Below are 21,633 nucleotides of genomic sequence, written 5' to 3'. Positions count from 1 at the left end.
AAAAGACGTTCTATCGCCATTCGCCTTCTCATCGCCTCAATACCAACCTGGAATTCTAAAGTCGGGTGTTCGAAATAAGAACACCCAACGTAAGGTTTTAGAACACACTCCCCAAATAACTTTAAAGCCAGAAGAAGAAAAAGTTAAGAAAGGAAACCCTCGTGGAAGGCTGTAGTCAGCATGCCTGGCCTTCAGGAGGAACAGTGTCCCAGTGGGACAGAGCTGTTCGCTTCAAATTTTATGAAAGGTAAGTTTACGACACTTTATTTCAGTATTTTGGCTTTATAGCAAAGGTAAACTAAGAGGCATGGTTGGCTAGCTAACTATAAACGAACGTTATTGGGGTGAAAATAATAATAATTTAACTTTGTGAGCTATTAGCTTTGTTGGAAGAAGTCTAAATAACAACGTTAGCTAGATCACTGGTTTGGTAGATATTTTTATTTTTCATCTCTCATTGCTGTATCCTCCACTACTGACATTTTACTGTGATTGTACTACTGATTGTGCCTACCAAAAGAAAGACAAGAAGCCACGCAGAGATATGGATGTGAGATTTTACAAATGAGATTACTGAGCTTTACAAATTTGTTACACTCAAGAAAACAAGCACTACAATGCATTTTGTGACCGTGACGGATGCGTTTGTTAAACAACACATTGAGCTTCAATTGTCTCAGTCCACTAGATGGCAGCATAACATTTTTTGGTGTGTGTTGTTGCAGCTATTAGTCTAGTTGTAGCCTATTTGTTTTGGTCACACATAGCCGTGCATGCACAGTTTAAATGAAAACAGATCTTTTAGGTCTCAGTAGAGAAAACTGTAGTGTAACTGCTTCTGCAAAAATCCCATGTAAATGTTGCAGTTCAAGCAGTGAAATGTAGGTCACAGTGCAATGAGACAGGAACACTAGAAGAAGAACACAATAAGTGATTCGAAGGTTACATTTCAGTAAAAAAAGACATTTAAGCAAATGTAAGATGTAGATTCTAGAAGTAATAAAACTTTACTATTTGTGTCACACCGCTGACAGTTTATGTAGGGATCAACAGATTGTTGTCCACAAAATAGGTAATGTGATAAATAGACACTGTGTGAAACTGGGTGAATGCAAGGAAACGGTCCTCACAAAATGAACTGATTGGTCTTTGGTTACAGCCAGCTATGATCACTGCTGCAGGAGTAACTCAAGAAGGGAGGAACTTTTTGTTCTCTTCCAAGTAGTTATACGGGTTCACCCTCAAAGGGAAATGGGGCGGATGATTGTATATTCCAATCATAAATATAACAATAGTTCCCACAGTCATGACTGGTGTCAACAAATGAGGAAAAATACAGTAATATTGTTTATATATTTTTATTACAAAAATACATTTCTATATACAAATAAATATCTCCATAATGAAAATTACCATATTTTTACATTTAGCTTTTTTCACAAGAGGTTTAACCATTGCAAAATCAGCCATTTTGAATAACTTATTTGACAAATATCCACACAAACAGGCTCATAAGTTAGGTCTGAGGGAGTTATACCAGCTGGGTGAAGCGACCCATTGTAGAAATTTTTGGCTGGACCAGCCCTATAAACGCGAATGTCTGTGACTGAGTGATGAAGTTACACCGTTGGTCAGACGAGTTATAAAGTTACACCATTGGTTGGCCGGTCTAGCCATATACTAGGTTTTGACCTGGTCTTGTTTTAAAAATTGGTTATCTTCAGCCATTCCCTCTACATTCAACTGACATGAGTTCAGAACATTTCAGAGTTATAATTTTGATGAATATGCTTGCCAGTCTGTGACAGGGCACTCAGACAACTCAGAAGAACCTTGTCTCTTAAACTGTCAATACATTGACATTCCACACTGCAGGTCTCAGGGAGAGGTCTGGGAGAACAGCGTGATAAGCAAGAAGGCAAAAAATGTCTAACACACATTTATTGACGGACACGTTGCGAGAAGTATTTGGCCAGATTTCACTTCCAATATGGGTGCTATATATTCTTTCCTGTGTCCAGCAGCAAGCCAGAAATTCATCAAGATTGTGTAAAAATCTGTATTGTCTCTTCTGCACTTGTGTAAAATCAGCAGTACTTTCAGATGTGCTGTCAGACCTGTCCTCTGGGGAAGACAGAATGCCCCCATTGATATCTGTCCGAAATACTGTGGTTTGCATTCCTTTTCGGCTCATTCATGCCTTAAGTGTGTCCAGTGCCATGGCAATGACACGGGGCATGCTTCGGTAGAACGCCTCGCTCTCCAATCCCACGAGGCTGTAGAAGGTAAGGGGCCGGCCTGCGACCATGGCTCGGATCCGTGCCTCATATAGGCCTCGCTCATTCTTGGAGGCCAGATCCACCAGCACCTGAAAGCAGGCAGAGAGCAAGACGGCCTGCGTGTCACAACCCAACAAGGACATTATAATGACATATCCTTTGAAAGGATAGCAATCCTAGCAAGTTCAACGGCCTTCTTAACACAAAATCATTGGGTGTCAGTATATTAAAACTCCATTGAAAAGATGGAAAGGCTTACCTCTTGGAAATTCATGCTGAGGTTTTTGCTTGGGATTGCCAGTACCCAGCGGTATGACTGTCTGATCACACTGACTTGCTGCGTTGACTCCACAACCCCTGGGCACACTGTTAGAAAGAGACATATACTCATTTATTAATCTCAGTGATGTAAACTGAGAATATGGAATGGGAAAGTAACACAACTAAACTACATTAGACAAGCTGCACCCCTTCAGTCTTTCCCTTTTTTAACCACATTCTAATTCAAAGTACTGTCTTTGATATTTTAGAATTTTTATGTGTGAGAGCAAATTATGAGCAATATTTCAACAACATGTATGCTCCATAATCTAACAGGTCACAGCAGCCACGTTGTAATGACGGCTCACATATCAATATGGAATATTTGTGAGGGCATATCCCCAATTTTTGAGTGTTTTTTTTCCCTTACAAATATAAAACCTACAAGAATAATGCCTACCTTTGTTGTTCACCCCAGACAGCTGCCTCTTGTGCAGACCTCTGCGTCTTCGTTGAACTGAAAAGAGTAGGAATATTGTCATAAGGTTTTTTACGCTTCATATATCAGCATTTCGTCCATCCTAGCTAATATTAGTCCTAATATTGTGTCTTGTGCATTCAAGCTAAACAACATATCAGTGCATCAATTAAAAGAAGCTACCACTACCCACTTTCTGTCACGGTTCCCGTTTTCAACCACCAGATGTCGCTAACTCACTGCTCATTGTGTTTCTCTTCTTGCTCGTTGAGTCCATTCCTAGTGATTGGTGTCATTTTTGTATTATTGGTTTATTATGGTGTCCAGTTAGTTGAGTCTGTTCCCAGTTCAGTCCTGTCCCTTACTGCTGCTGTCTAGTGCATGCCTGCCCCCACAACATCTGGGGAGAGGACATCATCTTCTGCTACTGCTCCTGCCTCGACTTCAGGTGCCCTCAGCCAACAACTGCCTCTACAAGGTTCTCGCCTACCCCCACCTGTATGTTACGATGGTCATCTGGGCAGATGCTAAGGCTTTCTGACACAGTGCTCTCTCAGGTTCAAGCTCCAGCCCTCTATAGGGAAAAGACAGCAGCTACAAGGGACTGAACTTTTTGCTGCTTTCGGGGAAGACCCTGACTTGGGCCATGGCGGTGTGGGAGTGAGAGTACTCAGCTTGCTTGAACAGTTCCCTGCGCGAAAGAGATTTCTGCATAATTGCTCAAGACTTCTGAGAATTTGCCTTCTGAGCGCTCACAGAATCTGTTTACCCAAGTTTACCCAAATTAGTAACTCAGTCCCCAACCAAGTCTTACCAGAATTTCCCAAGTTTCCTTACTGAGGCTGAGGCAGGATTAAGCAAAGTGTTTTTGACTAATTCGGAAGTGGGCAGGAGGCTTTGAGAACTTGTTTCACCGCAGCAAAGTTTGCAAACAGAGAGTAGGTGGAATGAGGAGGCTCCTGTCTCTCTTTTTCAAAAAGGTCAGAACATTTGATAGATGAAATGGCATCCAGAGATCAGCCTCTTAACCTGGACTCATCTCTTGCTACTTGAGTGGATGGTTGCCTGCGCGAAAGCTATTTCCGCATAATTGCTCAAGACTTCAGAGAATTTGCCTTCCCCTGAGCGCTCAGAGAATCTGACAAGTTTACCAAAATTTGCTACTCAGTCTCCAACTGAGTCTTCCTGGAATTTCCCAAGTTCCTCTACTGAGACTGAGGCATAGCCATTACAATTAGGCAGAATCTGACTTTCTAGCGCTGAGAGAGATAGTTGAATCAAAACGAACTCTTGTATTTACTATGGCTAACCATACCATTTCTGCAATACATGACCTGGGCTCTTGTGAAATGTGTGGGCTCCTCAAGGATCGGGAGACTCCTAATGAGCCAGGTTTTATGTCTTGGACTTGATATTTTTCAGTCAATGGAGGACTGCACCACAGAAGCCCTTGTACTGGGACAGATCCACCCTTCTACCTCTCCTGCTAATGGATGTTTTTTCTTTGTAAGAAAGTGTAATGGCTGGTCAGCCAGGACCTGGAGACCATTCTGAGGTGCTAGGCGTCTGACCACCCATCCTCAGTCAGTTCCTGCCATGCTCGGAATTTCTGCACAACACCCAGTGTTCTTCCACTGGTTTTTTTCCCCATTTTAATATCTCCCCATTTTCGGCCTCCCCCATTTCCAGAACTGGAGGATATATCACTTACCTCTGCCTGCATGTCCCTATCTCTGCCTTTAGATCCATGCTGTGAGCCCTGACACCGTCTCACCAAAATAATGACTTTAAAAGGGAAACTGGCAGGGATACACCCCACTATGACTGACTGAAATGTTGTACGTAGCTCTGGATAAGAGCGTCTGCTAAATGCCTGTAATGTAATGCAATGAGGACTATGATCTCATATGACAGCTACATCCACCTGTATATATACTAATGCTCTGTTGGCTGACAAATAAACAGGATGATGAATGTGAATGACAGATGCACAAGTAGTGCCTTAAATTTTAATAAAATATCAAGGTACTGGATTTCAGCTGTGTGGAATGTGTTTTAATACTGAATATTGTGGAGAGGTAGAAACTTTCCAATTCCAGATTTTTCATGTTTCCTTTTAAGATTAACCTTGTGGTCAGGGAGACATTAGAGAATTAGGTTGTCAGGCTTTAAGGTGTATGAATGAGGTAGTCAAGACTGTCAGAGACAGTGAGGAACTTGATGGTTACATTTACTGGATGTTAGTGAATAATGCATTCTGAAGGGCATTATTCAAAAAGGTGATAAGAGGCTCTTTTTAGTAAGAAGCTCTTTTTAATGAAGAGGCCTACCTGTTTGTCTTCTGGGTGCAGGATTTTTGTTGAAAGGGTAAAGTGTGGGAGCAACAAGTTGAGGCATCTGTGTAGGGTCAGAAGTCATTGGCTCTCTGCCATCAGGGGTGTCCATGTGAGGAGCTGAACGAGATGACAACGGTGGATTCAGCCATGACACTTGCCGACTATGCGCCATAGTCCTATCCCAAGACGCATCCGTAGCTGGAATTTCTGAGGGGGTTTTTGTAGTTTGTTCTCCGAATTCCTGGGCAGCACGAACAATGGATGTAGAAATCGTTCCCTGAGATTGAGCGGAGGTATGGGATGGCATTCCCCTTTCAGCCCCAGCAGAAGAAGAAATGTCTCTGTCTTGTTGAACTGTGGGATCTGCGCTCACGTTAGCAAGGGCGACTGCAGGGCCCAACCTGGAGCGGAGCTGATTGATCAGAGAGCGATATTCTCCTTCCAGCTGGTGAAGAGTGCCATCCTCTCCCTGTGGGTCAGACACCACGATCGGTTGGTGAAGGAAACACCACACTTTCACCACACAATACCCTCGGGGTTATGCTTCTGTCAGAAATCCTAACCCTGTCCATGATGATATTTTTCAGACGTTCTGTTTTCATGAGTAATATATGAAAAGGTCCATCATCTCATGCAATTAAACCAATTGAACCAATCCTGACTTTCCCCAAAAGCCCCTTCTTTTTCTCAACTACTATATTCTTCCTTTTTCATTTCTTTTATTTTCCCCTTTATCCTATTTTCTTTAGGGATTTCACTCATGGTTTATTCTGGTAGGGGTTGTGTACTTAAATATTTACCTGGAGGAAAAGCCTCTTCTCCTGAAGTAGTAGCTGATGACCTTGGCTAGTGGGATTGTGGTTCAGAACTTCTGCAATACCTCTCAGGTAATTAGCCCAATCATTCACAAGGGGTCCAACCTCTTCAAACAGAGGGGGTGAGTGAAGACCCACTTCTTCTGGTGCAGCGGTCACTCCTACCTGTTCTTTTAAAATAATACAGCTGTTACTCAATGCAAAAATATGTACTACACTCACAATTTAAATTCCTGAACAGTAGTTATGGCAGAGCCCTGCGATACATTGGCGGCCTGTCCAGGGTGTATTCCTGCCTCTTGCCCAATGCACGCTAGGATAGGCTTCAGCACCCCCCGTGACCCTGACCAGGATAAGCGGATATAGATAATGGATGGATGGATGGATAGTTATAGCAGAATTAATGTCCACAGACTTGTGGGAATGGTAAGTGTGTATTACCAATGGGACCATTTATGTGAACATGTTAGATTTTCATTCATGTCAGAATGCGGTCCGCAAAGACCCACCAATATAACAGGCAGTTGGACTTTTGCAATTGGTTACAATGGTGTTGGTGGCGTACCTGTTTGTTCCGGAGCCTGGCGGCGCTCCCGGCCTGGGAAGGCGGTGCTGTAAATGTGCTCCACCAGCTGGGGCAGTGTTTGCGTGAAAAATGTTAGGTCCACCTTGTCCCTGATGTAGTCCTCGGCACGCTGCAGGAGATCAAGTAGTGTTTGCAGGAAGGAGTGCAGTTCTGCCAATGTAAGACACAAATTGCAGTGAGAGGGCTTCATTACAAAATGCAGTGTCCAGCCCAGCCAATGAGCATGCCCTCAACACATTGAAGAGAGTCGCTGTAATCTAGCATCATACTTTGGTTTGGAAACCTCCTAAGGTTTAGCTGTTTTATTATAATTTGCATGAGCTAATAAAAATTTCCATATGGAAATTTTCCCTGACTAGAACGGAGATACAAAGATTATAATTATTGTCTGATTGATGAAAACCTGTCAACCTGCCACTGTCTGAAATTTTGTAGTTAAAAATAAAATTTTGCCAAAGGTGCGTAAGCATTTTCATACAGGTTTCCACTTAAAAGCATTTTTTGCATATCCCAAATTATCTTGTCTTAAAATTTGCAAGGACTGTATAGAACAACAGAGGACACTCACGGCATTTCTTGTAGCGGTTATAGCACTTGTCCTCAGTCATCCTGATGCAAGCAGCAGCACCCTGAGAATGGGGACAAGTGAGGGTGTAGAAGCGGCAGAGAGACCTGAACTCTGACCTCTGCTGCTCCTCAGATAGTTCAGATGTCTTCAGCAACTCCGGACATGTCGGTTCCCGACTACCAGAGGATTCTGGTGTAAAAAGAATACACAGGGTTGTATTGATACAGAATTGCCAAACAGTTCCAAAAGATTTTACTTTGAATATCTGATAATGAATTTGCCTTATAACCATTTCTGAGAAAAGACAGACATTGAGAATCTAAACTCAAGAATCTATTCTACAACTGATCACAGCCAGACATAAAGAAACTATATGTTGCTTTCTGGGGACACAAGTTCAAAACAATCAGGAGACTCACTCTGAATCTCAGCCAAGATCCAGTCTGAGAAGGCAGTGACCCTAGTGTACACCCCAGGCTTCCCTTTCTCTCCGCACCCGTCGCCCCAAGACGTGATGCCATACAAGTGAAAGCGCCCTGAAATTCGGTCCGGGTAGATCAGGGGACCCCCAGAATCACCCTGTATGGGGAGAAGAGTTTCACCGCTACGGTTTCTCTGCAGTGTTGAGTTTCACAGTAATTTTCAATTTGGAGTGCAGAAATTGTAGCTTTCCCATGCCATTATGGATTAGGATATTTAAAAGAGCTGGGAAGACTAATCTATTAGTTTTAATTATAAGTCCATCATGTAAAACAAAGCAAATTAACAGAATATCAGTACATTAAATTCAAGGTGCTAAGTGAGAATTTATACGGAACTCACCTGACAGGAGTCAATGCCCCCTGACAGGTAGCCAGCACAGAACATTGTATTGGTGACCAGGTCCTTCCCAAGTGCGTTCTTACAGGTGTTTTGGGGGAGGAGGGGAACCTTGGCTTCCATCACTGTGTTTGCAGGCGGCCCATCTGGAGACAAACACACAAAGAAACCAGCATTGGCAAAAATAAATAAAAATCTGGAAAATGGGAAGCAGGAGCAGCATTGTCAAGATGAAGAGTGTGAATATCCTTGTAATTTAAATGTACTTTTGACTGATTCCCAAAGTGCATTTCATCGGGTATCATGACTGCCAACTTCGAGTAACATGCTATTCACCGTGCTTCATCCAGGAGAGTGGGTCACATTTGAGTCTTACTGTGAAGCAAACAATATTGAGTGTTCTTCCTCCTATGACCTTTCTCACCTTCATACATTGAGCCCCACCCAGCCACCAAACAAGGGGTCCCCACAGGGGGCTCCTGCCCAGAGGGCACGCAGACTGGGGAGACACGGTCAGAGAGCACCACTGGGGAGGTCAGTTCCACCAGAGCAATGTCATTGTTGAAGGTCTTTGGATTAAACTACAGACAGCAAAAGAAAGCATAAAAATGTAATACATATGATTATGAAAGCAGAAAAATGACAGAGCTATGAATTTGAAAGAAAACTCTTCTCAACTGTGACAGAGGAAGATATTGCAGTCTAACTGGTTCAAAAACCAGCAAAAATGGGACAGGAAGAGAATATACTAAGGCATGGGTTGTGAAATCTGGCCCTCAATGCAAATTTGGTATTGCTGGTTTTCATTATTCCCCTCTAAACATGTACTGATTTATACCTGTGACACAAAGTGAGTGTAATGTCTGGCCTAAAGGGCCAGATTTGAGTATCCCTGAATGAAGATACAGAGACATAGCTACGAGTAAGAGACACAGCATTAAACTCCTGTATGCTGTTACCTTGGGATGAGTAATAATGCGATTCACCCTCATGACTTGCTCCTCCGGGTCAGTCTTTGTGATGTCAAACTCCCCCACCACTGCTGTCCAATAATTCTCACTTCGGCTTCTGAAGAATAGCAAAAAAGGCATTGTATTTTTTGGATATGCATCATTAGAGCCAGAGAAATAATATATAAAATAATGCATTGTCCCAAATTAACAACGAATTGGGCCTACATCCATGAATTATTCCAATATTCTGAAAGAACCGTTAACTGATTTAATCTGAAAGAAAGCCACTAGTGCTTCCATGTTTCCATACTAATTTGTTATTGGCAAGTGATCTGGGATTTGATTTGATTGTATGAGTACTCTTAGGCAGGGACAGGACAGTCAACACACTTACCCAGAGAAGCAGTGGGCAGCTGTCACCACCCAGGAGCTGTCCACCAGCACGGCTCCACACATCATCCCACCATCCAACCGCAGGTTGACCAACCAGGGCCAGCTTCCTGGAGGGGCCAGAGATCCCCCCACAATCCTGGATCGAGGCTGAGTGAGGTTCTGCACCGCTGGGACCCGCTGACCACAGACAGCTGTCAGGGGGGAGGCAGCTAAGTGTGCTGATAGCTTCTATCATGGAGCAGTTTTGACAGTGCACTACCGCATTCATTTTTATAAGTTCACTGAGTAAAGGGGATAGCAACAGGATCCTAGCTGAGTATCCATCCACATCCTATCCAGTATGCATCCACAGGTATGGTACCAGTGTGAACAGGACACTGTTTTTCCAAGATACTTCCTGACCAGCACATATACACTACCAAACCAGTTTGCTGAAGGGAGGTGAATTTTGGTAGGGCTCTGTTACTGGTAGTTACGGATAAACCTGTGAAAGGACTCTAGCTGATCTTTATTAAAATTATTTTAGGTTGTGGAAAGTTGTAAAAACGTGGGCTTGTGATTTCTTTGATGTTTATCTCTATAAATGTGATTTGGACCATTCCACAAAGTAGCTAATGGTCTTAAAGGCTATGATTTATGGATGGTAAAAAAACTAACATTGCAAAACCACTACAGCAAAACGTTTGTTCATCTCAAATGTCATCATTTTGAGCTTTTTGGTTCTGGCCACTATAAAAGAGCGGCTGCAGGGATGCAGTACCTTGTATTTTGGTTTGTGGGGCGGGCTCCAGGTTGTTCATGGTGTTGAGTAGACTACACTGCAGGACGCGGGCACTGCAACTCTCCCCCATCACCCGAATGCAGCTCTCCTTCCCCAGCTCCGTCGCTGGGCAGCGCCGCCGGTAGAACCCGCATGCTTGGCTCAATGCCCAGTTGCGCTCCCTCTCGTCCAGCAGCCTCTGCGTCTGGCTGATGACCTCACAGCTTGGCTCGGTGGCGTACGCGTCGGGGGAATGACCTATGAGGGTTAACACATAATTTCTCAGGATGTCAAATCAAATCAATTTTATTTTTATAGTGCTTTTTACAGAGAATGGTCACAAAGACACTTTGCAGGGTAACATAAGGAGAATTTAAAAATTGCAAAAGCCAGCCCAGATTCCCCAAAAAGCAAGCAAGGTAAAAATAAAAAAATCTTCCCAGTGGGAAGAAAAACTCCGAAGGGAAGAGATCTTGAGAGGAACCCGACTATAGAGAGGGAGCCCATCCACCACTGACTGGCCCAGTGTAAAGTAGAGGTAGAACGTATGTAGCAAATGTAATAATGGATCTATTACAGCAAATAATCAAATAGATTGAGATGTATCCCTATTCATCTCATAATTTTTTATTTTTTCTTCACATTATTCGCGTCATACTATTTGTTTATGGTGACAGTTTTGATCAACTAGTTTCCATCTGTAGTCCCAAGACAAGCTAGAATTGATAGAATATCTGACCGTATCTAGTGGTTATGCTACTGCCACTATAAAATGAAATATGACATATTTCCACATCAAGCCCTAATACATCTGGATACCTGCATATGCATTCTCTCCCTGCTTTCTGAACCTGGTTGTTTGAAGTGTACATTCCCAATCAGCTTCCAAGAATGAAGAACATCCCAGAATGAAACAAGATTTGTAATTCTTGCAGGTTCATTATGGATTTCGTTTTCTACCACAGTATAATCTGAAATGGTTCACAAAGAAAATATACCCAATTGTGTGTGTATCCATGTTATCTTGACCTCCTGGAAGAACTTGTGTATTCTAAGGGTTCCTTGAGCACAAACTATCATGTGAAACACCAAACAAAGAAAATATACTGTCGATGAAACCATTGTTTTATATGCAGGGATATAATGAGAATCAGAAATGTGGTCTAATAACCCGTGTTAACAAGTAACGAGTTAAACAATTACGCGAACAGTTAGTTGAGATGCTCAAATGCAATAAACATGACGAAAATTGTAAGTTAAACCTGCCTGGGTTCTCCTTCTGTAGCCCATTGCATTTATTAATTATTTGGCAGAGCAGTTTTAGACACAAAACTCAACTTAATATCTTTAACAACTTCCTTGACAAAACAGAGCCCAGTAGGAAACACTTCACCGATTGGCGAAGGCACATAGTGGGATTGGGTGATGGCGTTTTTCTTACCGCAGGGCCCCGAGCGCTGTCCGCAGTCCTGAAAGAGGCAGGGCACACAGCCCCTGCAGCCCGACTCGGCCCGGCTGCGATCCGATACTGCCTGCTCCAGGGCCGACAGAGCACTGGCCAGGGCCGCCTCCAGCACCACCGTACCCCTGTCAGATAGGGCTGTGGCAAAAGCACAGAGAGAGAGGGACCTATGAAGGTTACATGAGAAATGGAATTCATGAGGACCCCCAAGTTAAAGCTCTTGACGGCATAGTAATTGTGGTTAGCCTATGTAACCAGAAAAGATGAAAATAACACTCTTTATGGAAAGCAGTTTGAGCTTACTAGAGGCAGGAGAATGTTGCAGGATGACAGCGCCTTCTGGAAGCATTTCGGTACACTCTCCTGCATCTAGTAAGACCTGGAATGGCTCAAACTGCTGTGTATTGGGAGTGCTATTCTATCCCCAGATCAGGGGACTAATTAGTGGAATACTGAAATGCTTTACAGACGCAAAAAGCTTTGTTGTTTTTGCATTTGAGGGGAGCTGTGACTATTTAACACAGGGAGTGTGACCCCGGGACTGTCCCATTGCTAAGTAGGAGATTTCAGGGCACCCACAGTGCGTGTCCTCATTCTCGCTGTGCTACGAAATGCGCTGAGGCTGCGCAAGAGAACACAAGCTTGCGCTCAGAGAGCAGCTGAGGAAGCCAGGGACCAGCTTCAAATGTGCCGCTAACCCCCGACCACCCCAGACCCCCCCAAGCTCCCCCCCCCAACAGTCCCTTGTATGCTCTGCTACAGAGAGCCACTAACAACCACAATGCTGATTGAAAATTTAATTGGAGCGCTAGCAGCATCTCTGATGAGGCCTTGGGTAGAGATGGCGGGACAACTGAGAAGGCATTTCTCATCGCTGTTGCCTTTAATTGAAGATCTGTTCTACATGTAGGCCCACAAGATACAACAGCAGTCTGCACATCCCAAAACAGCAGTATCCTAGCTCAGAAAGCACAGTACCATCCTAAACTTCACATGAAAGAACGTGAAATAAAGTTTGTTGTATTAGGGTGGGGTCTGATTACACTGTTGAAGATGGACATGTTATTCCTGCCACATAAAAGGAGGATCCTCCACTATTCATATGAATTATTTTTCCATCAGTCATACAAACTGGTTGTCTTCACACACAACCAGGTCACATTGAGCCCAGGTGCTAAGAGAGCAGTGTTACAAACATGCCATTCTCATTGTCATTACATTAACTTGAACAAAGCTGCAAATGATGGAGATGTTTAATTCATCATCTGTCCAGAAAGTTTTCTAAAACGGATCAAAATATCCAAAAAGATCCAAATCCTTCAATTACTGTTCTCATCCTAATTACCCATCTATTATCTCTTTTAAAATCTGTTTCAGAAAAACTTAATTTAAAGAATTCTGATTCAAGATTTCAATAGGTAATGCTAGCACAGTGCTAACACCATATTACTAGCCTTCAGCGCAACAGCACTACTCAGAGAATTAGTGTGACAGCATCGCAGCATCAGCCACCTGCAGCAGGGCCAGCTTCCAAAGCAACAGAGCATGCCTACCTTGCAGTGCACTCTGGGGCATGGTGTACACCTCTCTCCCAGCTGGTGCAGCCAGCCTGCAGTCCAAAAAAATCATCAGCAGCAGCGATGCCAGTAGCAGCATCTTTTAGATCACCTGTGGAGGAAACGGCAAAAAGAACTGTATGGACCAAGTTCAGTTCCAGAAATCCCCCGCAACTGCTTTTGTCTCAAGGTTTCTGCGGCAACTCTCTCCCGCCTCCCTAGTGTCTCAGCTTTCTCCCACACTGTTACGTAGGGCATCTGTCTGCAAGTTTACTTAGGGGAACAATAGGTGCGTGTAGTAGCATGGGGTATATATAGAGTCCCTCAGGGTGTGACGGAAGGGGGAGGGGAGGGGGGAGTGCTCCCATGGCCAATGCACAAACAGCTGAATTCATTAAGATGGTAACAGCAAATGGAGTGCAACTTGCCAAGGCTGGAAATTATAAAGTGGTTTGGTTTTGTCAAAAGAAAGAGAGGGGAGGGAGGAGAAACAGAGGGGGGTGAGTGGTGCTGGTGAGTGTGTGTGTATGGGGTGAGGGGTTGTTTGAATTCATTAGCGTTAGAAACTTGGGGGGAAGTGATGGCTGTGGACTGTAATGCTTGGAAAAAGAAGGGGGAGGAGGAGGCTGTGGGGGGAGAGGGAGAGAGGAGAGGGGAACGTCTGCCATTCTGCCTGTCCCTCAAAGGAGGCATTGTCCTCCACATCACACAGAGCCTGCCTACTTCAAAGCTGTCCCCTTAACGATCACAGACGAGCCGCTTCCCTTGATCATTTCCACGCTTTTATGCCCTCCATTAAAATATTGTCGATTCATATCACTTTTGTCTTTCTCAGCTGAACTTTCGTTACATAAATAATAACAAAAAATAAACATATATTACAGTCAGCAAGATTGATGATTGTCAGTAAATGTGCATTGCAGTTTGCAAGGTAACTTAAAAACTGGTTTGACACTGGTCATACAAAACATGACAGTATCAAGCAAAATATAAAAGATATTCAAAATTAATTCAATAATTAATATTCAATAATTCTAAATAATAAAAGCAGTCTAAGGCTCCCGTTAAAACCAAACTGGAATAGCACAGGTTAAAAAAGGAAGTAGATCTGTACAATTTTTTCACTTTTTTTAAACAAATACATAAACAATTTAGAGTTGGTTACTATATGTTCTAAGAGCTGGTCATTAAGAAGAAAAGGTTAAGATGCATCACAAATATTTTCTAGGTCTACAAGTGTCTTGTAGAATAGAATATTAAGTAGCAGCTATGCATACTTAAATAAGGTATATTCTTCATTTCCATGTTATTCATACACTGTTTTATAAACAAGCACATGGAAAATGTGTGGCCCATATACGCAGTTCTAAAAGGAAGCCTGCTTTCAGGACCTTGCTCTACACTTACACTTATACACTTTTTGTACATATACATATTATATATATATTCCTTTTCTGTTTGGTTTTAAACAGGACTGTCAAATAAAGTGTGATTGTGTACATCGGGGAGTCAAACTAAATTCCCAGGGAGCCATCTGCAGGTATTTGTGGTTTCCTTTCAATCAGCTGTCAATTAAGCCTTTGGGAACAAGGAGTGTGGATTCTTTAGCCAGTCAATGACTTGAACCACTGGTGCTGAGAACATCTCGAAACCAGCAGACGCTGCAGCCCTCCAGGACTGGAGTTTGACACCTGAGCTTTTGAGAAGTGAAAATCAAACATAGATGTGCCTAGGGTCCACAGGAAAAATGGTTAAAAAATTTGTTTCCACAGACAGACGTATTAACTGCAGAGACATGGATACTGATACAGAAGCACATTCGACAATCAAATGCACTGCAATAAATTTATATTCAGTCTTTAGTTAGAAAGAAACAGCCAGTGGAAAAGTGCGGATCCCACGCAAATGCGAATTGGAGTCAACTTCACAGACGCCGCTCGGCCCGACAGATCGCTACGCGCTCGCCGATGAAAGGCCGGCGTCGCCGCTGAAAACACTTGTCAAAAGGGTTCAGCTGGCTCGGCCCGGGAGCCAACGCTGACGGCATGGCGAACAGTGCCAGCGTACGTGTGCGCGCGTGCGCACGCGCAACTCCCAGTGACACGGAGTACCTCTGGCGGGCTTGCGACCGGCCAATTTCGCCGGGACGTCAAAAAAGGGGACCCTTGCTTTGTGGCGGGCGGCGAATGAAAGGGCTGTGCCGCCCGCGGAGGATGGCGGAAGATCCCACTGCTCCTCCCCTCTTGGAGCGTCCGAACTGAGGACTGAGCCGACTGCTGGTTCCAGCCCCTTCCATGCACCCGCTGGCGCACAATGGCGCTGGGATCTGTAAGCTAACTCGGGCAGAGCGAGATGGCATGGAATAAACGCGCGGCACTCTTTCATCCCTCCGCCCCCCCCTCCCATGGGCTGCTTTGATGTCCTCTGATTAAACTGTCCTCTCCGCCGCCCCTTCTTGCTCCCACTGCAGCGGGCACAGTTTCCCCCTCTTCTGTGCCGAGCTGCTCCAGTCCCTCCCTCGACCCATCCGAAGATGGTGCTAGATGGTGCTGGTGGGGAGAGGGGTGTGGGGAAGGTGGAGAGATGGAGATCTGGGTTCTGGGTTCTCGCCTCTTTGACTGTCTTTTCAGACCCACACAGCCTATGGAACAGAAGCTTTTGCTCCACTTGTGGTGCATAGACTTAATACCTTTTGACCTACTGTTTCCAGCTTTATAATAGAATATAAATGAAAAATGACTTTCTCGGAACTGCAGGAATCTAATTTGAGGACTTGAAATCTAATCTGAATCTAATTATTTAGATCACAGGCATGCAGTCAATGTACAATGGATATTTCTCATTAGTTGGTAAAGAAAAACTGAAAATCAGGCCATGTGCAAATTGCAGGAAAGCAAAAACTTCAGATTGCACTAACTGGGTGAAAAAGCCCAACTTACTGAAGCACGTTACCTATGACTTACCTTGCCCTGGATTCATGGTTAGTTTAAAGCCCCTCATAAATTATGACTGTTGTTTTATGAATGGAGGCTATAGTTCCCAAGGGAAAGGACGCTGGCATTGGCAGGCATTGCACAGCCTGCAGGGACGAGGTTTCTGGTAGACACTTATTTCTCCCAGACGTCACTATGGGTACAAGGGGGGACCCTCCCTCCACATCCCTAATTAAAGCAGTCCTGGAGATCCCAGTGCCTACAACTGCAGGCTTGAACCTGAGCTAATTGTGCAGATCATTATTTTATTCTTGCACTTAACCCCCGATAGGCTAGCTCCATGTCTATGGCCTTCACAATAGAAGAAACCATGTCGGTCCACAGAAAGGGGAGAGAAATAACTCCTTCTTCACAGCTAGTCTGGTGGTCGAGGCTTGGCAGACACCTGGGGAGCACGTCTGATGAAAGGGATCCATGAGTTCAGGCCACCAGGCAAGATGGGGCTGTTACATAAAGCAAGAACACAAAGCACACACCATAATGACATGACAATAAAATAAAACAGTTGTGCTGAATGACACTCAGGAATTGTGTAGTTATGAAACCACTTTTCATTGTTTCAGTGTGAAAACAATTGAAAAGTGGGTCACCGGGATGGAGAAGGGGAGAAAAAAAAATCTATGGTTCCCAACATTTTACAGCTTGTATTTCTTCCCAAAGATCTTCAAAAACTAAAGACGTTATAATAATCCCTTATTACATTTACAAAACATTTTTATTGCTCAAAATACACTTTTTGAACATAAAATGTTCATTTTGTACACAAAGGGAAAGAGTTCAGGTGAAAGTAAATAGTAATTTACTAATGTATCTTCAAAATTGTTAGAAGTAAAATTACCTTTGAACTTTTAATAAAAGGATACTCAATAACACAAACAAAATGTGCAATAATTCAACATTGTGTTACTATTTTATGTGAGGATGTAGAACTGCGACATCCTGTGGTGACATTACGCTTTGCACGTCAGTGCACTGACGATTTCTGCTGGTGCAGCCTAATTGCTAAGACCACCTTGAACACTATCAATGTAGAATATATGCAAGCTAGCTGTCTAAGGTTGTCTCTTGTACAGAGGTGTCACTAGGGGGGACCCTTCCCCCCCCCCACCCCGTCGACAACATAGGGTGACACCACCAGTTGACTGCACCGGGTGTCACCAACCCAAGTCCAACTCTAGTGATGCCACTGCTCTTGTAAACTAGGAAGCTCCAAATAAATAGGCTACGCTAGCTGATTAGGGCTGTCAGCTGCAATTTTCTTGGAACAAACTTGCTAAGGAAACACAAATAACTTTGTTCAAATACCCAATCTATTTACTCAAAATGCACATTTTTCTTATTATACACTGATATTATTTTAATAAAAATGCCATTGACACAGTCTACAGCAAAATAAGCTTCTGGCTGCAAACAGGTAAAATTGAGAACAACAGTAGGCAATATGGCTAAGTTTAAGCCATATATGCAGATATAACTGGCCTACGCTTTACTGGGAGGCACATGACAGCAGTGCAAATTATGTTATGTAATAACACATAAATGATAGTATAGTTCTCTTTAAATTATTACAAAACAAGAGAAATACAAAATGTGTATCATAGTGGGTCTACAGTTAAGAGCCAAGGATCTGTTTTTGTGTATCCTTCTCAGAGCACTATGCACCATGCTGTTTGTTCAGAATACTGGGCACTGAAACTGTCACAGTGTGCATCTAAATTGTGTCCTATACTCCTGCTCTTATCAGCATAGTACACAGTTACCTAGCACCAGGACGGCTGTGTTTAATTTTACATTTTATTATTTCGCTCTTGTAAAAGCACACACATGCACACACAAATGCAGTCCACTCACATGCTGTTTTCCCTGGCTAAGGTTTGCCAAAGGCAAACACTGTTTCCAAGGCAGCTTGGCGGAACTGTGGGGGAGCGTAATGTTTGAGACGGAGAACTTTCCCACTACACTGCCATTCTGAGCCAGTCAGGCTACCAGGCGTAATGAGGATGATGTAGCAGCAAATGGGGAGGAAACAGCAAAGGTAACTTGTCACATTTCTTTATCATACCAGTTCATTCGCTAGGCTGCAGTCGTACGAGGGGAGGGGTTTTCCAATATTGAATTTAAGGACACGGTTGTTCAAAAAAAGTTTCTTCCTGTCAAAAACACAACCTTTGTGTTTTAGTCACTTTCCTTACATCATCAAGGCCTTTAATTTTGATAAGAAGAAAATGTCAAAATATGGACAAGTAATGTGATATAGAATAGGTTAATTTATCTTATTTTTCTTTCTGTGTAGGCTGCTTGTTTATGTTAATAGCATCACATATTAGATAAGAAAAGTGTGGTCTGATAGTGTCTATCTGTGTAGTTCAGAGGAGTAATGCAAGCAAAATTAAGTAGAAATGACAAGCTTTGACTGCAGGCTCTTAGCGTATTGACTGCATATAGAAGTAAATAATCTTCATTCCTGGCCCTGGAGAGCCACAAGCGCTGCTGGTTTTTGTTTTCACCTTAATATCAGCAACCAATTCAGACTCAAGAAACCAGGTGAGGTGAGGTAACTGTAATCAACTGCTTTTAACTTTCTGTAATCAAGTACCGAGTAACAAAAAAAACCCAGCAGACCCCCCAGCTCTCCAGGACCAGGAATGAAGATCACTACCATGTTACACGGAGTAACACACGATACACACGTAGTCAGAAAGAGCTGTTTAACAGCTTTCAGAAAAACAAAAGGGCATTAATGGCTAGACATTTTTAATGTCTAAGGCTCAATGTTGGACAAAGACGGAATTTTAGGAATTTATGGAACTAGTTTTGTTACAAAAAGACCATACATTTTAAAGAGTCACATAGATAGAAGACATGCAAAAACCAACCAAATCAACCACCTTCACTTGTGTGTGTGTCTGTGTTGATTCGGTTGACTTCTGCTTGTCTTTTATCCATGTGACATTTTGAAATGTGTGGTTCATGCACACAGACTGTACACACACACACACACATATATATATATATATATATATATTATATATATGTTATGTATTGTCTTGTTGTGAAATAATAAGAGGAGGTTTCAAGATGCTTTGAATAAACAATCTGATTACAAGAAGCTATGGCACAAGCAGACTTCAAAACCATGCATCAGCCCACATACACATTGTTAATTCCTCTTCTGAGGTTTATGACTATAACTATATTTATCTTTTTTTCAAACCCTCTCAGTGTTTTTAATGGACCGGAAACATTTGAGGAGCATCAAAATTCACAGCGCCACCCCTGGTCAGGATGACCTTGGAAAAAGTGCTCTTATGCTTCGGCCCAAATCAGCCAAAGGGCGGAGACGAAATTCAGCGCAAGCTCCGAACCACGAAGAATGGCTGGAAAACATACCCAATCATCAGGCGTGTGTAGTAGAGCCCCCATTCATCCAGCCAGTTCTGACCTCTGGGAGCAACAGTGGACAGAGTCATGGGTTCAAACTCCAACCTTCCACTAGTCCAGAATCACTACCTCCAAGCGGTTGGCAGTACATGCAACAAGTCAGGGACAACAAGCAGCCAAAGCTGTGTTTTCCATCCCCACCGAGCCCATCCCTCATTCCACCCACTCCTTCCACACTGAACAGATACCGCGTTCTACCCTCTATCAGACAGAGGAAGGAAGAGAACCCACCCAAAAAACCTTTGGAGCCATAATTATTCACTGCTGTACGTCTCCTCAAGTAACAATTCAGAAAACGTTTTTTTTATGTGACAAAGTTGCAAATGTCATAGAGAATACATAGCTTGTGTATCATATTCAGTATATCACAATTATTTTTGTATATTTTGATAAAATATTGAGCTCAATGTGAGTTTCTATGAGATTAAATTTTGTTTTAAGTGTCTGCTTATCCTGTTTCTGATTATTTGTTATAAAAGGCAATACAACTGATACCTCAGACTGCAATTATTCTTGGGTATCTGAATTTGTCTCTAGATGGAGCTAAAGGCTAGTTAATAAAACATTGCAAAGGTAGTACCTTTTGGGGATGGAGAGGGCAGATTGCCTGGGTGCAACACGGTGTCCGAAAGATTCAAATCCCATACAAAAATGTTTCGTTATTAATGCATTGGAATTATATGTCTATAGCAACGTCGATTAGCAACGATTGTTCTGCATTTATCACGCGCAACAGGCAAACAGGATATAAATATCATATGCATAAATACATATGCTATGTCCGGTTTGACAGTTCTCACACGTAAACTGCATGCTTTAAGTGCATAGTTTGCCGTTTTAAGTATGATGAAAAAAACAAATCTACGCTGCATAATCCTTCAGAATATTTTGCTTTTAAGACAGTCGTCATTCATACTAGGGCAAACGATGCAGTCGTACGTGTGTAAACTATCAACGAGGACATTAGTCGAAACCTATTTGCCTGGTGTACAGTGCAGCACATTAAGTTCTAATACATTTCTTTTTCTTACCTGTCGATCGGCTGGTTCCCATGGTTTCTCAAGACGTCCCGAGCTACTAAAATTCATTAAAGGCCATGGGATGCTCAAAATCAAATTAACGCTGGTCAGCGCTGTCACATCGAGCCAGGGATTAGGTGTCTCCGCAGAAGCATATGCCTCGATATGCCTGTCACACGAAAACAAAAAAGGACCTCTTTAACTGAACACAACGTTCTGTCTAAATCTCTCCCTCTCACGAGTTGTTTGCGTGTTCACCTTTCCGGGGAAACAAAGAGATTTCTGAGCAAGTTCTGAATACGTCAAATATCGTAGGCCTATTTTATGTCAATTCCACAACAAATTTATTTTAAACAATTTTAAACGAAATCGTTCTAGGGAATGAAGATTAGCCTACTGTTTAAAAAATGCATGGCCTTTGCAGGAGTTTTGTGGAGTGAAAGTTATTTTGCCTAGAGTGCAAACGATCATTTAACAACAAAAAGTCTTTAAAAACTTCCAGTTTCTGAAAAATGACTACGTCTTAAAATGACTACTATCATCAGCGACCCTGGCGTGCTACTTCAACTTGGAACCGCACTTTATCTTTGAACTGCTGATGCCTGTAGCGACATTTCCGCAGATGATGATACTAGCTACTTTGTGAGCTACAGCATCACACCCAGATTCGACACAGGGCTTGTTAACTGCCTTTTCTGTAGCAAACACAGCTGTAGCCTGCAGCTTCTGTAGCCTACAACCTGGTGGGAGGAACAGACATCGTCTGTCAGGGTTAGTCGATCATTACCAGAACATTCTAACTTGCCGTCAGAGTCAATTACCTTGACAAAGAACGGCCCGCCTCATTCAGGCTCAGTGGCTTTGTTTGGGTCGGAGTGCCGCTAGGTTCTTCCAATTCCAAGCCTCTCCTAGAA

At 43.0% G+C, this 21,633-nt stretch overlaps 1 protein-coding gene and 1 long non-coding RNA gene across 2 annotated transcripts; one reads left to right on the top strand and one right to left on the bottom strand.

Moving 5' to 3' along the window:
- The first annotated feature begins 14 nt into the window (after positions 1–14).
- Positions 15–3,758, top strand: LOC118229123. The gene is made up of 3 exons (XR_004765612.1): positions 15–247; positions 2,104–2,285; positions 3,397–3,758. It is a non-coding gene; the product is annotated as an uncharacterized LOC118229123 (long non-coding RNA).
- Positions 1,345–21,619, bottom strand: prss56 (serine protease 56). The gene is made up of 17 exons (XM_035420816.1): positions 21,541–21,619; positions 19,650–20,888; positions 13,264–16,702; positions 11,690–11,848; positions 10,249–10,506; positions 9,490–9,679; positions 9,102–9,210; positions 8,567–8,723; positions 8,146–8,288; positions 7,743–7,902; positions 7,324–7,512; positions 6,735–6,905; positions 6,155–6,339; positions 5,349–5,823; positions 3,001–3,057; positions 2,539–2,645; positions 1,345–2,368 (listed from the first exon to the last, which is right to left on the bottom strand). Exons 3-17 carry the CDS (start codon positions 13,364–13,366, stop codon positions 2,195–2,197), a joined length of 2,637 nt encoding a protein of 878 aa, XP_035276707.1. The 5' UTR covers positions 13,367–16,702; positions 19,650–20,888; positions 21,541–21,619; the 3' UTR covers positions 1,345–2,194.
- Positions 21,620–21,633: the final 14 nt, after the last annotated feature.

The sequence above is a fragment of the Anguilla anguilla genome, chromosome 6 (assembly GCF_013347855.1).
Source record: "Anguilla anguilla isolate fAngAng1 chromosome 6, fAngAng1.pri, whole genome shotgun sequence".
NCBI lineage: Eukaryota > Metazoa > Chordata > Actinopteri > Anguilliformes > Anguillidae > Anguilla > Anguilla anguilla.
This window is presented reverse-complemented; position numbering and strand designations above follow the sequence as displayed.

Bases quoted from the DNA above. Each gene is read 5' to 3' on its own strand.
- prss56 (XM_035420816.1), bottom strand. From the start codon at position 13,366: ATGCTGCTACTGGCATCGCTGCTGCTGATGATTTTTTTGGACTGCAGG. The intron at 11,849-13,263 runs GTAGGCATGCTC...CTTTTGCCACAG, and splicing joins GCCCCAGAGTGCACTGCAAG to CCCTATCTGACAGGGGTACG. The intron at 3,058-5,348 runs GTAGGCCTCTTC...TACTCTTTTCAG, and splicing joins TGCACCCAGAAGACAAACAG to TTCAACGAAGACGCAGAGGT.